This window comes from Enhydra lutris, unplaced genomic scaffold (assembly GCF_002288905.1).
Source record: "Enhydra lutris kenyoni isolate GAN:26980312 unplaced genomic scaffold, ASM228890v2 scaffoldscaffold11, whole genome shotgun sequence".
In the NCBI taxonomy this organism is placed as follows: Eukaryota; Metazoa; Chordata; class Mammalia; order Carnivora; family Mustelidae; genus Enhydra; species Enhydra lutris.
Genome location: NW_019154095.1, coordinates 6882238 through 6897622, shown reverse-complemented (window position 1 = coordinate 6897622; position 15385 = coordinate 6882238). Strand labels below are relative to the sequence as shown.

The 15385-nt window shown below is 47.1% G+C and overlaps 2 protein-coding genes across 2 annotated transcripts; one reads left to right on the top strand and one right to left on the bottom strand.

Annotated features, from left to right (window-relative positions):
• The first annotated feature begins 1701 nt into the window (after positions 1-1701).
• On the top strand, positions 1702-4522 carry LOC111144402 (family with sequence similarity 90 member A1). Its single transcript, XM_022498673.1, has 4 exons — positions 1702-1821; positions 2208-2407; positions 2839-2947; positions 4430-4522. The coding sequence occupies exons 1-4, from the start codon at positions 1702-1704 to the stop codon at positions 4520-4522; spliced, it is 522 nt and encodes a 173-aa protein (XP_022354381.1).
• An 8564-nt stretch (positions 4523-13086) lies between these two features.
• LOC111144401 (ubiquitin carboxyl-terminal hydrolase 17-like protein 6) lies at positions 13087-14678 on the bottom strand. Its single transcript, XM_022498672.1, is given in 2 exon segments — positions 13087-14198; positions 14201-14678. Coding segments are annotated over 2 exon segments (1572 nt in total). The 5' UTR covers positions 14661-14678.
• Positions 14679-15385: the final 707 nt, after the last annotated feature.

Genomic DNA, 15385 nt, shown 5'->3' with positions numbered 1-15385 from the left:
ATTCACTTAAGTGGCTGACACTTCATTTCAGATCACGTCTTGATCTCAGGGTTCTGGGATCCAGCCCCACACTGGGCTCCACTATCAGGGGGGGTTCTGCTTACAGATTCTCTCTCTCCCTCTCTCCCTGCCCTTAATCCCTTCCCACCTGGCCCCTGCTCTCTCTCTCTCTCTCTCTTTCTCTCTCTCGCATTCAAAACAAAACAAAACAAAACAAAACAAAATGAAGCAGTCATAGCCTCCAATGTGTAATTTTCTTAGAGCAAAGAAGTATACTGAAAAGATGATACGTGTATGATAAGATTTTCCCGCTCATGAAAATGCTCCACAAGAAGGCATTGTGGATTGGGTCTGCCCTGTTAACAAGAAAGAGGATTCAACTGATGGGTGTTAAGTGTCTGAAAGGTCACTTGACCTCAGGGCTATAGGAAAGTCAGGGAGGGAAGGAAGTGGCCCTTTCTGACCATTCCTTTGGCATGCCAGACACACAGTCTCCTCCAGTAGAGTCTGTCCAGTACCTTCCTGAGCCTCTACTGAGAGACCTGAGGAGCACCATTGCATTTCAGGTGGGTTTTTGGACCACTGGGCCCTTATCTTAGCAGCTAGAGAAATAGGACAGTGAGGAAATTATGGGGTGATGTGCCTTTCTCAACGAGCTAAAGACTGGCTTCTGTGAAACCATATTCTGAGAAGAGAGACTGATCAAAGGCATGACTGCCAATGCTCTCGACTCCCTGAGGTTCCACTTCCAAAGGAACTGACCCCAACAGTCTGATTGGAGTGGGGTCATGGAGGTGTTGTGACAGAATCCTGGTCCAATTTCGCTGTGGGACTGGGAGCCTAAAGAAGTCACAGGTTCAGGGCACCTGGCTGGCTGAGTTGGTTGTCTGACTTTGTCTCAGGTCATGATTCCAGGGTCCTGGGATGGAGCCCCTCATTGGGCTCCCTGCTCATCAGGTAGTCTGCTTTTCCCTCTGCCCTTCCCCCACCTCGAGCTTTCTCTCTCTCTCTCTCTTAATAAAGAAAACATTAAAAATGAAAAAAAATCCCTGGTTCACATAAAGTTAAAAGCTATTCATTTCCCAAGGATTAGATGAGAGTTAAGAATGGGGCACTGAAAAGAAAACATGAAATCAAAGAGTTCAGACCCTTAGATGGGCCACTTCCCTCATTCCCTCAAGAGAAGTGATGTTTTTCCAAGGGATCTTATAGTTGAAAATGGCTTCCTCAGGTGTCAGTGGGGAAATGGAGAGTTTGGAGAGGAAAGGATACCTGCTTTTCCATTTTCAACTCTGAGTGTCCCATGGAGTTTGACATGGCTTTGATTCTTGTGTAAATCGGGGGCAGTCCTGTCCCTGGTTTTGTTTCCAGAGTGCATTGTGAGAGAATTCACAAGCACCTCTCTGGTAAGTCATTCAAGGCAACTTCACCTGCTTTTCCTAAGGGCACCATCCTGGGGGTGGGTAGGCAGGAGAGTATGGAGGACAGGAAGGGATGAGAGGTGACAGGGTGACAACTATGTTTGATCTGGTGGTCCTGAGGCCCCCTCATACCTACTTGGAGAAGAAGGGACAGGAAAGAGGCTTGCATCTGTGTGAATACAACTCTCCTTTTTTTTTTTTTTTTTTGACTCAGGAAATCCAGACACCCATCCCTGAGGCAGGCTGGCCAACTGCCAAGTCCCTCAAGGAAGTAGGACAGATGGCTGGCAGTCACACCCAGCTTGAGCCCTACAGACCCTTGAAAGCCCAGAAAGGGAAGAGGCCACCGAGGGCGCCCTTAGCACCCAGGGCTCCTGGGCCAGAGGAGGAGGATCCCAGGGTAAGTGGAGGCCGGAATGTGCTGTGAGCAGGTGGTCTGCCATGACTCTGGAGACAGGCGTGGTACATGGAGAGCTCTGTGTCCATAACTCAGTTTCCTTTCCTGGGCCAGGACCACCTGCCCTGGAATCTCATCACCAGACATAGTGGGGCATTCAGACACAGCGAGGGTCTACCTCAGGAGTGTACAGGCTCCGGTCCAGGCTGGTGTTTGTCCACGTCTCTTCAGAGGGCTCCTTCAGTTCAGCCTGACCCTTGCGATCCCTCCTCCATGTCCCTCCTGGAGAGGCCGGGGAAGCTTCCCATGGTCTTCAGGAGGCTGGCACCTCACAAGCCGAGGTGATGTCCCCTGTCCAAAACCACTGATCCTTCTTTCTTCCTCCCCAGGTGAAGTGCAGGGACTGTGGAGCTTTTGGGCACAAGGCATCCAGCAGCAGGTGCCCCATGAAGCACTGGGGCAGGGCCCTCGACCTCCAGGCTTTGGGCTCCAGGAAGCTGAAGGAGAACGTAGAACCACGGAGTCAGCAGGACCAGGAGAACCCTGGGCCCTTGAAGCAGGCTGAGAGGAAGAAGGGAGAGGGACCAAGGTGAGGAGCGGGGCTCGCTGCTGTCCCCAATCCCAGGGCTGACGTCTAAGGACACTGTGTCTCTGCCCCTGGAAACTGTGCTGTGCTGTCCTCACTCACAGACAGGGGTGGGGAGGCCGACAAAGGAGCTCTCCATCCTCCAGGGTCCACACTCAGGCTACTGGGCTGCCCTTGCTGAATCGGCGAGAGTGTGTGAGTGGTGGGGTGGGTGTCCCCTTACCAGGGGACATATGGGAACCTGGCTATTGCCAAGCAGACCTGCCAGAGACCCCAAATGCTAGTAGTTCCTAGGCAAACCTGGAGGGCTCCCTGGAGTAGGGGGAAGAATGGCAGGGGAGGGAAAGGACGCTGCTGTCTGAGGCCTCAGGCTGGTGTCCCAGTTTGAAGACTTGAAACTGAGTTCCTTCCACTTCCTATGCTTTGTTGTGCAGGCAAGAAGCCTGGCAGAGGGAGGCCCTGCTCCAGAGATTCCCCAGGCGACCCCAAGGGGGGCAGAAGCAAACCTGGAAGGATTGCACAGAATCCTGCAGCTACGTGAGGGTGAGTGTCCCCTGCTTCCTGGCTCCTGTTCTGCCTGGTGGACCCTGATGGGCTTTGTTGCCTTTCTGGGTGAGGATTGACCCAACTTCCGTTCTGAGCTGTGTGAGTTCAGGGGGGGCATCCTCCTCCCCCATTTTCCCTTGCTGTCCATCATGGTGCCTTATTCCTGGGATGTGTGTGCACAGTGGGCTGGGTGGGAAGGAAAGCACTGGAGGACACTCTTCTCACATGTAGAACCCTCGATGGAAGAACAGGGAACTTTGCTTTGGGACACGTTCTCCTACATTGTCCATCAAAACTCAGTAGCCTCTGAAGTGACTCCACAGCGGCAGGATTCCTATGCTCTCCGGAGCCCAGTGGATGGTTTGCTGGGGGAACCGTAGATGTTTTTGCAGAAGCTTTCTCTGTTCCTCCCCGATAGAAAAAGGGTATCCAGGAGATCCTGTCACGTATTTATTCCTGACCCCCCTGAGCTGTGGTCCCACCTCCTATGTAGACAGAACCCATTCCTGTCTTCCACTGCTGAACTGAACATACGAAGGTCTTGGGCTTTTGTGACTTTCTTGGTTTTCCTTCATGGCAATGTTGCCTTGGTGGTGAGGGAAAACTAATGTGCATTTCTGTGTGTTCCTTTTCTCACAGCGTCCACACACGCCGATGCCCGTCTATACCACCAAGAGGGCGTCTGTCCTGGAGGCTCCCCTCCCATGGGAGCCGCCTACCCAAACCGCTGACACGAGAGCCGGGTACCACTCAGCGGCTCCTCCCAGAAGCCCTTCAGGGAGCGTCTTCCCCCCTGGTGCACGACATGAGGTACAGCGAGTGGTGTCCCCTGACAGACTCCTGGCATGCCAACCCTGTGCCAGGGAGAGTGGCCTGGTTGTCCATCTGACAGCAAAGAGGCCCCGAGAAGACTCCCTTGAAGTTTCCCGAGCTGTGTCCAAGGTGGATGGCGTGCAGCATGGCCAGGCACCAGCCAAGGGTCCTGAGCAGAATGCACGACCTAATGCAAGCCACGGTATGGTTCAGACTTCCCAAAACCACCTCAAGACAGCAGGCAAGAGAGGTGTTCAGATCTCTCTAGAAACGGGCCTGAACCCCCGAAAGAAAGCACGCTGGAGCCCCTTCCAGCACCACCACAAGAGCATACAGGAAAGCCATCTGGGGGCTTCAGAGAGTCTGTGTCCTCCAGCAAGGAGAAGTGCATATGGACCCCCAGCAGCACCCCCACTGACCAGGAAGACACCTGCCCCAGTGCGAGTCATCGACCTGCAGCCTGCCTGCCCCCAACCTCTCCTGGAAACGGTCCAGGCATGCATAGAAGCCCCACGTCCGCTTTCTAAGCCCACCCCTGGCAAGCCCCTGAGAATGGTCTTCACGAGATTGGACAAAGCCTGCTGGAGCTCCAGGTTCCTAACACCTCCCTTGCTCCATCCTGCTGAGAAGTCAGCCCCTCCTGGTGAGGGCCCTCCTGTCATTCAGAAATCCGAGGGATTCTTTGGTCACGTCCCTGTGAGTGTCCTCCATGAGGACCTGCAGGTGTCCTCGTCCTCTGAAGACAGTGGGAGAGAGTGAGACAGCCCATGGCCTCAGAGACTTGTCCTCCAGCCCAGGGGATCCCAAGGAGGTGTCTGTTGAATGGAGGATAAGTCACAGTCCTGGGCTGGTGTGTGGAATTGGCACTTCCTCAGCTGCATTGGATGGAAACGGTGGAGTCCACATCATGTTGGGTGTCCTGCTTTTGGGGAGCGTGCACATGCAAACCAAGCACACACTCACACACACACAAACACTCATCATGTAAATAGATGTGACATTTCAAAAGGTACTTACCCACCTGGGATGTCAAGCTTGCTTTATTTAAAGACATTCGCTATGAAATTGAGTGAAATGATGCTGATAAATGGTAAACTCAAATGTAAATTTAACCTAGGACCTAAACCTGTATTTGGTTTACAAATATCTGAATTGGGAGATGCTGGATAATGGCCCCACCTGCAAAGGGTGCTCTGCAAAGAGTGACAGTGTTTTCTCTGGAGATGAGATTTTCTTGACTCTGTGATGTGATTTTTGTGGAAATTGTCCTGGGAAATATTTTACCTGGTTTGCTCCTTTTCGTGATTAAATGTTATTCCAAATTGTGTGTAGCTGATTTATCCTTAATAAAATTTCCCCAACTATGACTGAATGTGCATGTTTTTTTTTTCTCAGTATTTCAGATCCTTTCTGTAATGATTTTAATTCCTCAAAGCTTGATTACCTAAGAGGAAAGAGGAGGTTGGTAGGACCTAGGGCTTCTTAGACACTGAGGATCTCGGGCACACCCCGCTCTTCTGCATGAATCGATACCTAGACCACATAGTTCCCCCTGCTCCCTGTGTATGTGCCACATGCACTGCATGAGGCCTCAGTCCCACTTTAGTGTCTCATGGGATCAGGTGGTCAGTTTTCCTGTATTCATATTCTGGAATCCCCCTCGCACTAATGGATACTTTTGCTGCCTTTCTGAGGTCTGGACATTGGGATTTACTGCCCTCCAGATGATTTCCCTAGGCAGCAACATTTGACAACCCGGGAGGTGGTGGTCAAAATATCACCAGTCCCAGGCTCTGGTTCCTCTCTCCCTCAGGAGAATCTCTGATGAGGAACAAGGGAACTAACCCACAGGTCTGTAGAGAGATTTCTTTCTTGGGAAGAGCCACTGAGTGCTCCTGCCTCCCTACAGAGCACCTGTTTGGGGAATGCTCCCCCCTCTCTCTGCAGATCTCTGCAGTTGGGATGCAGGGGAACTACTGGTTGAGCACACAAGGTCATTGAACCTCAGAGGGAAATCTAGTAGACATAGTGTGGGACACCCCAAACCCTTCATACCTGTTATGCGTGTGATGCAGTCTTTGTGTAACCCGGGCCAGAGTCTGGTTCCTTCAGCCTGAGGCTCCTATCTCATGCCCTGTCTCATGGACTCTGACGAAAACATAGCATCATGGCTCTTGATTTCTGGCAATTCAAGGAGTACAGGAACAAACCAAATCATTTCCTACTTTCTGGAATCCTGTGGAGATCACAGGCGTCAAAGAATATGTCCTGTGACAGATGGAGCTCTGGGACTGGAACTACGGAGGTAGACTATATGCTCTTGGCTCTGCCAGTCCAGGGCATAGGGGTGAGGAGGTAGACAGCTTGGACCCAGGGGCATGGATGCCGAGTTCTCTGGCTGGACGATGATGCCATTGGCAGTGGATGGGATTCCTTCAAGGGGCCCAGCCATACCAGTGCAAAAGCTCAGTTGAATAAGTCCGGCTGAGGGCTGTTCTCTTCTCTCTAATAGCCTCTGTTGACTTTCTGCTTCCCTTGTGTCAACCAACCAAACAAAACCCATCTTCCCAAATGTCAATCCAGTCTAGTCCAGATATATGGACTAAGAAACAGTTAAATATTCGACACAGTGGTATGGGTTTTGGGATTACCAGCAGGCCGCCCTCTCGTGGAGTCATCCTGGAGTCATTTTGGTGGCAGGGATAGTAGGATTGTTATTAATGCAATTGAAAGGCGGTGTATCCTTTTTTAATGTTTATTTAATAAAAATTTTATTTAATAAGTTAAAATTTATTTATTTTTTTTAAGTTTTTTATTTAATAAAATTTTTGCATATATGACATCATGTGCATGGGTTTTATTTCTCAGCATTGAAGTCCCTTAAGTATTTATTTTTTTCCTTACAGATTTATTATCTGAGAGGAGAATGATAGGATCTAGCCATTCTTAGACATTCAGAATCTCAGGCATAACCGGCTCCTGTGCCTGAATACATCCATATTAAAAATAGTCCCGGGACACCTGGGTGGCTCTGTGGTTTGAGCCTCTGCCTTCCGCTCAGGTCATGATCTCAGGGTCCTGGGATCAAGCCCCGCATCCGGCTCTCTGCTCAGCAGGGAGCCTGCTTCCTCCTCTCTCTCTTCCTGCCTCTCTGTCTACTTGTGATTTCTGTCAAATACATAAATAAAATCTTAATTAAAAAAAATAGTCCCATGAACACCCCGTATGCCCCACTGTGCAAGACATGCAGCTTGCATTTCACTTTGGCCCATGTTGGGATTAGTTGTCGAGTTTTAATATATCTATATGCTGGAATTCTACTTGAAGAAATGGACATTTTGCTGCCTTTCTGAGACATGAGCATTTGGATGTACTGCCCTGCAGGTGACTTTATAAAGCAACAGTGTTTGACAGTCTGGACAAGTCTGGACAAATATTACCTTAGTCCCAAGTTATGGTTCTTTTCTCACCCAGGTAATACCCAAATCTTGTAGAGAGAATTTCTTAAGAGGAACAAATGAGTGCTCCTTCCTCCCTACTGAGCATCTGTTTGGGGAATGCTTCCTTCTCTCTCTGGAGCTCCCTGTAGTTGGAGTGCAGGGGGAGCTGGTTGAGAACACAACCAGTCATTAATAGTAAGAGAGAAGAACAGAAACCATGATGTGGGACACCCCCACACCCTCTGTAACTCCCATCCATGCATTCTTTGTATGGGAGGCTGTTCCCTTCTGCTCTAGGTTCCTGAAGGGTGTCCTGCCCACTGCCCCATTAGTGTCTTATGCCTTCTGACAAAAACAGAGTAAAAGGGTTCTTTATGTAATATTGATTTTATATGTTATTTTTTCACTGTTTATTTTTTATTTTATTTTTCTTGTTTTATGCCTCTGTTTTACAAAGTTAACCTCACTGACATTTTATAATGTACTTATTCTATATTTATAATGTATTGATTATTAACCATGATCAATTTTATAAGTTTCCTCAAAGGGATTGATATATACACAATGCCAAATATCTTCTGTAAGACACTATGAAAGATCAACCATTATGACAAAGATATTTTGAGTTTACGATGCTCACAGAAGCTGTTAGACAATATTAATATCTTATTTAATATCAAACACTAGACAAGGAAGCATTAAGGAGAGCAAGAAATCTCATTGCACTCCTAATTTCTGTCAAACTCGGGGAGTCATATTTGGAATGATGAAATTGAATGTAGAATACTCTTCTTGTTTGAAATTTATGAAGATAAAATGATGCACTATCTGATAACTGAAACTTTTGTTTTTTGAAACAATAATGTTCTAGCATAGCTGGTCATTTTGTTATCCTGAGTAATCCACACATAGGCTAAAGAAATTAATCTCACATCAAAAACTTATGAAGTACTGGGACACCTGGGTGGCTCAGTGGGTTAAAGCCTCTGCCTTCTGCTCAGGTCATGATTTGAAGGTCCTGGGATCGAGCCCCGCATGGGGCTCTCTGCTCAGCGGGGAGACTGCTTCCCCATCTCTCTCTGCCTGCATCTCTGCCTGCTTGTGATCTTTGTCTGTCAAATAAATAAATAAAATCTTAAAAAAAAACTTATGAAGTACTATGTGTTGACTAACTGAACATATTTAAAAAAAAAAGAAAAAAACTAACCTCTTGTCCTTTTCGTTAAATGTAAATGAAATATGTGTTATTGGCTACAAAATTGATGGAGTAGGAAAAAATTCTGGAAAACCATTTGTCTTTTTTTTTAAGATTTTTTAAATTTATTTGACAGACAGAGATCACAAGCATGGGATCATGACCTGAGCCGAAGCCAGAGGCTTTAACCCACTGAGCCACCCAGGTGCCCCTTGTCTTTCTGACATAACACTTACACACTGGGTGTTATACTGAACAGATGAATCATTGAACATTTTATCAAAAACCTATGATGTACTATACTTTGGCTAATTGAATTTAAATAAATTTAAAAAACAACAAACAAGCACTTACATTAGTTAACGAATATGTATGTGTGTTAATGTATATGTATATAGTTAATGTATATGTATGTAGTTAATGTATATGTATGTAGTTAATGTATATGTATGTGTAATGTATATATATGTATGTATATGTACATAATCTATATGTATGTGCACATGCACACCAGTTTTCCAGGGAGGAGGGTCTACCTGGAATAAATTAGAGTCAGGAATTATGCCTATCCCCTACCACTTGACCTCTGAAACTCCAACTACAGTGAACATCAAGGTTTACAGCATTTTCTGATGTCACTCTTCCTGACATCATCTCTACCTTACAACATTCATGTCTGGACTCCAGCTGTGGTTCTGAGTCTGGGGCTATTGATTTGTTCCTGAATGGGTCCCTCTCTATCTTGTAACTGTGTCAGTAGTTTTGGCCTACAGCCATTTCCTAAAACTATCCATCCTCCACACCCTGGGGTCTATGAACTGCAGATCAAAGAAGACTGACCCCATACAAAAAATTACAAATTAGGTTGCTTATCTATGTTAGACACTTACCTTATTAACTCATGTGATATTTATAAAAGTCCTGAATGGGGGGGGGGATTTCCTATGTTTCTTGGTTCCTTTGATTTCCCAGAAATGATGTTCTAGTCCAGCTAGTGTTGCTGACTGTGTCACAGTAATGGGGCAGATTGTAGGCCATGGGACAAGAGCTCAGGAGTCTAAAGGGACAGGCTCTGGCCCAGGCCACATGCAGCCATGGTCATTTCCGAGGTTATGGAAGACTTTGTGGATGTCCTCCCTGGGGCTCCTTTACTTTCCTTTTCTCTTCTCATGGACATGGATGACTAACCAGGAGGTGGCCTGCACCTAAGGCATGATGTTCTAGGAGAGATGGAAGTAAAAAATCTGTGCCAAATGTCATTTTCCAATGGATTTATTCACACTGAAAAGCATTTTAAAACATGACAGGGATGTTTAACAGCTACAATGTACAATTCCAAAAGAACATTCCCAGTAATGGTTTCTCTAGAAATCCTTCCACAGTAAGTAACACTTCTTGTCTCAGAACACATTTCCTCATAGAAGACACTGATCCCATATGTCACTCCTTTATCTAGAATTTCCCAAAGTTCAATTATTGAGAAGCCAAATTCAGATGAATTTTATAGCTTCCTATTGACATGTTACTATTTCCATTATTTCATTCAGGTTTAATAAAATTACTGAACTAAAAACCCATCCTAGTCCAGTTTCAACAGTTCCATTCTAAATCAAACTTCTGCATACATAATTAACAGGACTGTGTGTCTATCTGGCCATGATGTATGGGGCTCCTTCACGTGGGCAACAGAGGTGGGTAAGACTAGCTCCCCACACAGCCTTCTTTGTCTTCTTCCCCCTGAGTGGGAGTCCAGCAGCCACCTCCAGGTCACCTAGCTGAAAGCCATGTCCTCCCTCCTATGGGAGCTTCTCATTCTCAGTCATTGGCTCAAGTAGGTGAAAGAGCAGGAAGTTATTTAAGAAGAAATTCAATGGGACATAGGGACAATACCCTTTGAAGTCTCTTGAATTGTGAGGGCTCTGACTGAGAAAGTGATTGTCTCAGAAGGGAGGAAGGAGAGAGTGTTTCTGAACCCAGAGCACACTGTCCATGGTCCAGGGCAGTAGAGACCCCTGGAAGGGATGTGCTGGGAGAGGGCTGGATGGCAGGGAATGGGGACAGTGGAGGCCTGGACAGTCAGTAGATGAATTCTCTGGTGGGGTGGGTGGAGGTCAATGCTCAGTCTCTGACCAAGGTTCCCCAGGCACTTGGTATATTTGTCATGAGGACAGACTGAAGACTCTGTATAACCTCCCAGAACAGGGCCCTGAGGGCTTTCCTGGGAGTCTGGAAATGCCAACCCAGGATGGAGTTCTAGGTAGACCTAATTTCTGGTGACAGGATACAGAATTAGGATTCCGGGCTCCATTATGTATGGCAGGATGTGAGCTTTGCTTTGATTTCGCAATAGGGTACTTGGCTTGAACCTCAGGGCTGGGGACAGCACCAAGGCAAGATCCCATGGTGGCACCTGGAGGTTTATCCTGTGATGCACCATCAGATCTCTGGTGAGCTTCACAATGAGCAAACATCCTTGCCACAGTCCATGAACATAGGCTGAGGGACTCCCTGACTTCCCTTCCCTGGCTTGTGTTTTGTCTGGCAGGTGAAAACAAGGTCAGTACTTTTCAGAGGGAACAGTCCAGGGCACGTGTATCTCATGGCAGTTTGGAGCCCAGGCAGCAGAGTTGTGGAAACAGCTTCCAGAACAGATTTCATCCTCCTGTGAAGTGCATCTTATCCCCATGCTAGGTGCTGTAAGAGAAGATACCACACATGGAATATACCTTAGTGCTGCTAAGATAAATCCCAGCTTCATGGTAATCAACCACATTAAAAGGCATGGAGCGTAGAAACATTAATTCAACAGTAAAATGATTGTAAGTGCTCATTTTAATGTGCAAAGAAACCCAACCCGGTGGCGATAAGGTTAAATAAATTGCATTATCAAGCTATCACCAGATGGGGGCAATCAGAAGGTTTAAATACAGTTTTTTAGTTAAGTTAGAAGAAGCAACTTCATTCTCTTTTCTGGGAGTGGACAGAGCTAATGCTGTCCTCAGACAGTTTTATGGTTAGTGTGTGAGATGCACACTTTGGCATCTTTGTGAAATTAATAGATATTGTTGCATGATGGTGTCTCCCCTTTGGAGACATCTAAGTAAATCACTTCCATGTGGTCCTTCTAGCATCTTTTGGCTCAGACTCCAGTGATCATACACAAGCAAAGAACTGAAGGAAAAGTGCTTCCTGAAGGGTACACATAAAGGCAGGAAGCTCATGGACAGAACGGAATTTTAAGAAATTCCTCACACCGTAAGAGCATAGGAGTGAAGACACTCAGGGTTAAGGAGAAGAGAAAAGAGCAGTGAATGAGGAAAAGACTCACCCTCAGGGAGGAGCCAGATTCTGCCAATTCCTTCCAATGTTGCTGCTCTCTCACTTGGAGTGTCCCAGATCATGTCTAGATGACAGCCTCGCTGTGCTGTTCTTCTTGACTGCATAAAAGTAAAGGAAACAACCAAAAAACATGTTGATCTCAGGGTTGTGGGGTGGGGCCCCATGTTTGATCTCACTCACTGGGGGGTCTGCTTGAGATTCTCTCCCAGTTCCCCTGTCCTTCTCCCCCACTCCCATGTGTGCTCTCTCTCTCAAATACATAAATAAGTCTTAAAAGAAAACTTGTTTACTGAAAAGCACCAATGTTCCCACATCCACATGGATTACAATTCTTGGAGCCCAGTGTTATTCAGTGTTTTAGGTTGTGGGGAGTATTCAAGTCCTAGGGACTTTGTTCGGGTGACCCCGTCTGTCATACGAGGTCATCCTCCAACTCCAGGTCAGGAGATTGTCACATAAGGTGATCGTAGCAAAGTAGTCTGGACCAGGATGCTAAGCAATTCCCCGTGGGAGAAGGGTCCTTGCCAGCCATCTTTCCTGTCTCAATCTGACGGTAACCTAACTTAATCAACATGATCCAATCAAGCTGGATGCAGTTATCTCCTGAAAAATAAGCATTTAATTGCCTTTTACCATTTCCAACCAACGACAAAATGTTCATGTACCTATGTGTTGACTTTTCACAGTATATATTTTGCGCATCTAAAGTCTCTGCACATTAATCAATTATTGTTTTCATTCTGCTCATTACCTTGCAACACCAGTAACTTCCTGAAGTCTGTCTGCTGCCATGTGTAGCTGTAGTCATCCATTTCATGGTCATTTGTCATTTCTTTGTGTAGATGTACTGGGGTTGCGTGGCGCATTTCATTTATTTCCACACACATATCTACCTAGCCTTTACCCATGCAAATGTTTGGGCATATATTCTCTCAATATAAAAAGAAAATAAGCAATGGGATGATGGGACCATGACAGACAATCATGGTCACACCAATTCCAGGCCCTAGGCACTTTTTCCACCGTCATCCCTGACTGCCCATAATTCAGGCTTCGAGGTGCTCCCGTGTCTCCCCAAGGCCGATGGAGCAGAGGGTTCAACCAGATGCAATAATAAACCCAAACCTCTCCAAGGATATCCTCATAACAAGCTAGGCTTAACGCTCAGTATCCTCCCATTCAAGCTGAATGTCATATCCCATGAATACACCCAGATATGGTCTCTCCACATGTGCAGAACACACACACCTACACCACACAGCATACTTTCTGTACAGGACTGTGTTCAAGGTAGGTGACTGAGTGAATGAGTGTGTGTATGTGTGTGTGGGGGGACATGTGCATTCAAGTTAGTAGTGAGACCCCTGGAACGCTTCCCTACACCTCCGCCCCTTCCTGCTCTTCTTCTTAGTAGCCCTGGCTCTCCCTGCCAGACAAGGGACTTTGCCCACATCCTCTGCCCTCTGATGAGCGATGTTCTTGGCTAAAGTGTTGAGCGGGTTGATGTTTTGTTCAGGATCATTCTTTATCATCTTGTATTTGGACTGGTGAATTATGACTGCATGCTTGGGAAGAGCAAATTCTACTTTCCTGACATTGAATTCAGCCTTAGGTCGGCTGTGCTCTTGGAGGACTCTCCACTGGTCTAATGTGATTTGTGGCACTGGTGTCTCTTCCACATGATCCTCTAATTCAGGAGCTTTGATGCTGGAGTCTGTTTCCGGCTCCCTTTGGAACCCAACCAAGCCTGTGGGGTCAGCCTCAGGGGATGTGGCTTCCTCCCCTAGTGACTCCCTCACCAGTTCTCTTTCCAGGTCAGTCTTCTGGATGTAAAAGAGGACATAGGCATGTTGGCTCAGTGCACAAGTCACATCACGGGCCGTGACCTTAGCATCATCCATTTTATACCACGGGCCATTTCCAGCTTTTATGAAACAGAAGTAATGTTCACTGTGACAACTCCACCCAGCATGCACCAGCACGGCATAGAGGACGTAAACCAGCGGTCCTGCCCTCTGCTCACACAGGTAGGGTTGCGTGTCAAGGCACTCAGGATACTGTACTTCCTTAACCGTTTTGCTGCCTGTGAAATGTGAGAATCTTTTCAACACCAGGATAAGGACCTTCGAGGGAGTGTGCAAAGTCAGCGTCTTGGAAGCAGGCACCTTTCCTAGACAAGTACTGCAATGATAGGCATTTTCACCATCCAACTTTTCGGTTTTCACCAACTGCTCCAAAGCTTGGCTCACAGTCTGAGCAGCCACGATGTCCAGGCTAATGTCCAGGTGAGGGTCCAAAGTGCTTGAGATGCCTTGGCAGTGGAGACACTGGATTCGGGAGCTCCAGTACCCACCAAAGATTTGACTGATAAGGGTGGTGTCCTCAGACTGACGGTCTGAAGACTTGTCCTCAGGCAAGCATGCTTGCTGCATTGCACCCAGAGTGAACATCAGAAACTCAGGGCGTCTTCCTGCTTGTGTGTGTGGAAAGCAGCGAACAGTGCTGGCAAGGGACGGATCACATCTCCAGGATGGCCAAGGGCCTGTGTCACGTGAGTTTGCAGAGCACACAGCATGCAGAATGTCCGCTTCCCACAGGTTTTCTTGTGCTGCTGGAACAACATAGAGCTGGCGAGGGGCAGTGTGTATGTGAGACACTGCAGGACCACGTTCACGTAGCAGGTGTTCCCCAGGTTCTGAAGCCCAGCCCCAACCACAGAAGGTCCCTTCCAACTGACGAGTTTCTTTGTGGGATCCAAACCATTAGTCAGGTAGCAGAGTCTGTGAGATGATGGTGATGGCTTCTCAGGCAGAAGGGGTCCCCCCTGGACTTCAGCATCACCTACATTTGACCAGCATGATTTGAGTTTTGGAAAGACCTCGAACTGAGAGTCCTCTTGGCGGTGGAGAGCAGCAGCCTCCATGTCACCAGCAACAGTGTTCACGAGATCCCCCACGTGGAGCCTCTGGTTGCAGATGGATGCTTCTCTCACTGAGCCACTCTCCAAATGACAGGTATGGCCCTCTCCTCAGCCTTTTAAGTCTCTCTCCACCCACATGATTAGATTAGGTACAAGATTATCCAATCACTTGGCTGGAATAAGGGATTTAGGGTGTGGTCACTCTCCTTAGGCAGAGAAATGCGTCAGGCCAGCCCACCTCCTTCCCCTCCCTCCCGCAAAGGACAGACACACGTTTCAGCCCTTTCTCAACCTGCCTACCTTCCATCACAGCCTTCTGGGCAGATTTTCTTGAGAGTTTCCAAGTTCAGGGGAAACCCTTTATGAGTACATACTTTGCTTTCCCAGTAATATCAAGTGAGCTGAGAAGTGTGAGACATTAGTTTTCTAAGATAGGGAGCATCATTTTCCCAAAGGAGCTCAGAGATCGCACAGGAAGACAGTCCTCCCCACCAGCCAGAATTTATGTAGAATCATCCTGTTTTTAGAATGTTTGCTGGCAGATGCTTTGCCTCTAAATTCCATCACACTCTCTAATATGATTCACGCATTCAGGGATCATGGAGACCTTTATAAATGTGTTAGTCTGTCTAGATGTGGCCCAGAAATTGTAACGATAGATCCTGTGGCTGGCCTCATGCTTCTTTGGAAAACACTATTTTTTTTTCCTTAAGCTCCATCCCTATATG

What these genes read in the sequence shown, in the direction of transcription:
- LOC111144402 (XM_022498673.1), top strand. Translation starts at nt 1,702, where the DNA reads ATGGCTGGCAGTCACACCCAGCTTGAGCCCTACAGACCCTTGAAAGCC. An exon ending in CAGAGGAGGAGGATCCCAGG is followed by an intron (nt 1,822 to 2,207) that starts GTAAGTGGAGGC and finishes CTTCCTCCCCAG; the next exon opens with GTGAAGTGCAGGGACTGTGG. An exon ending in AAGAAGGGAGAGGGACCAAG is followed by an intron (nt 2,408 to 2,838) that starts GTGAGGAGCGGG and finishes TTTGTTGTGCAG; the next exon opens with GCAAGAAGCCTGGCAGAGGG.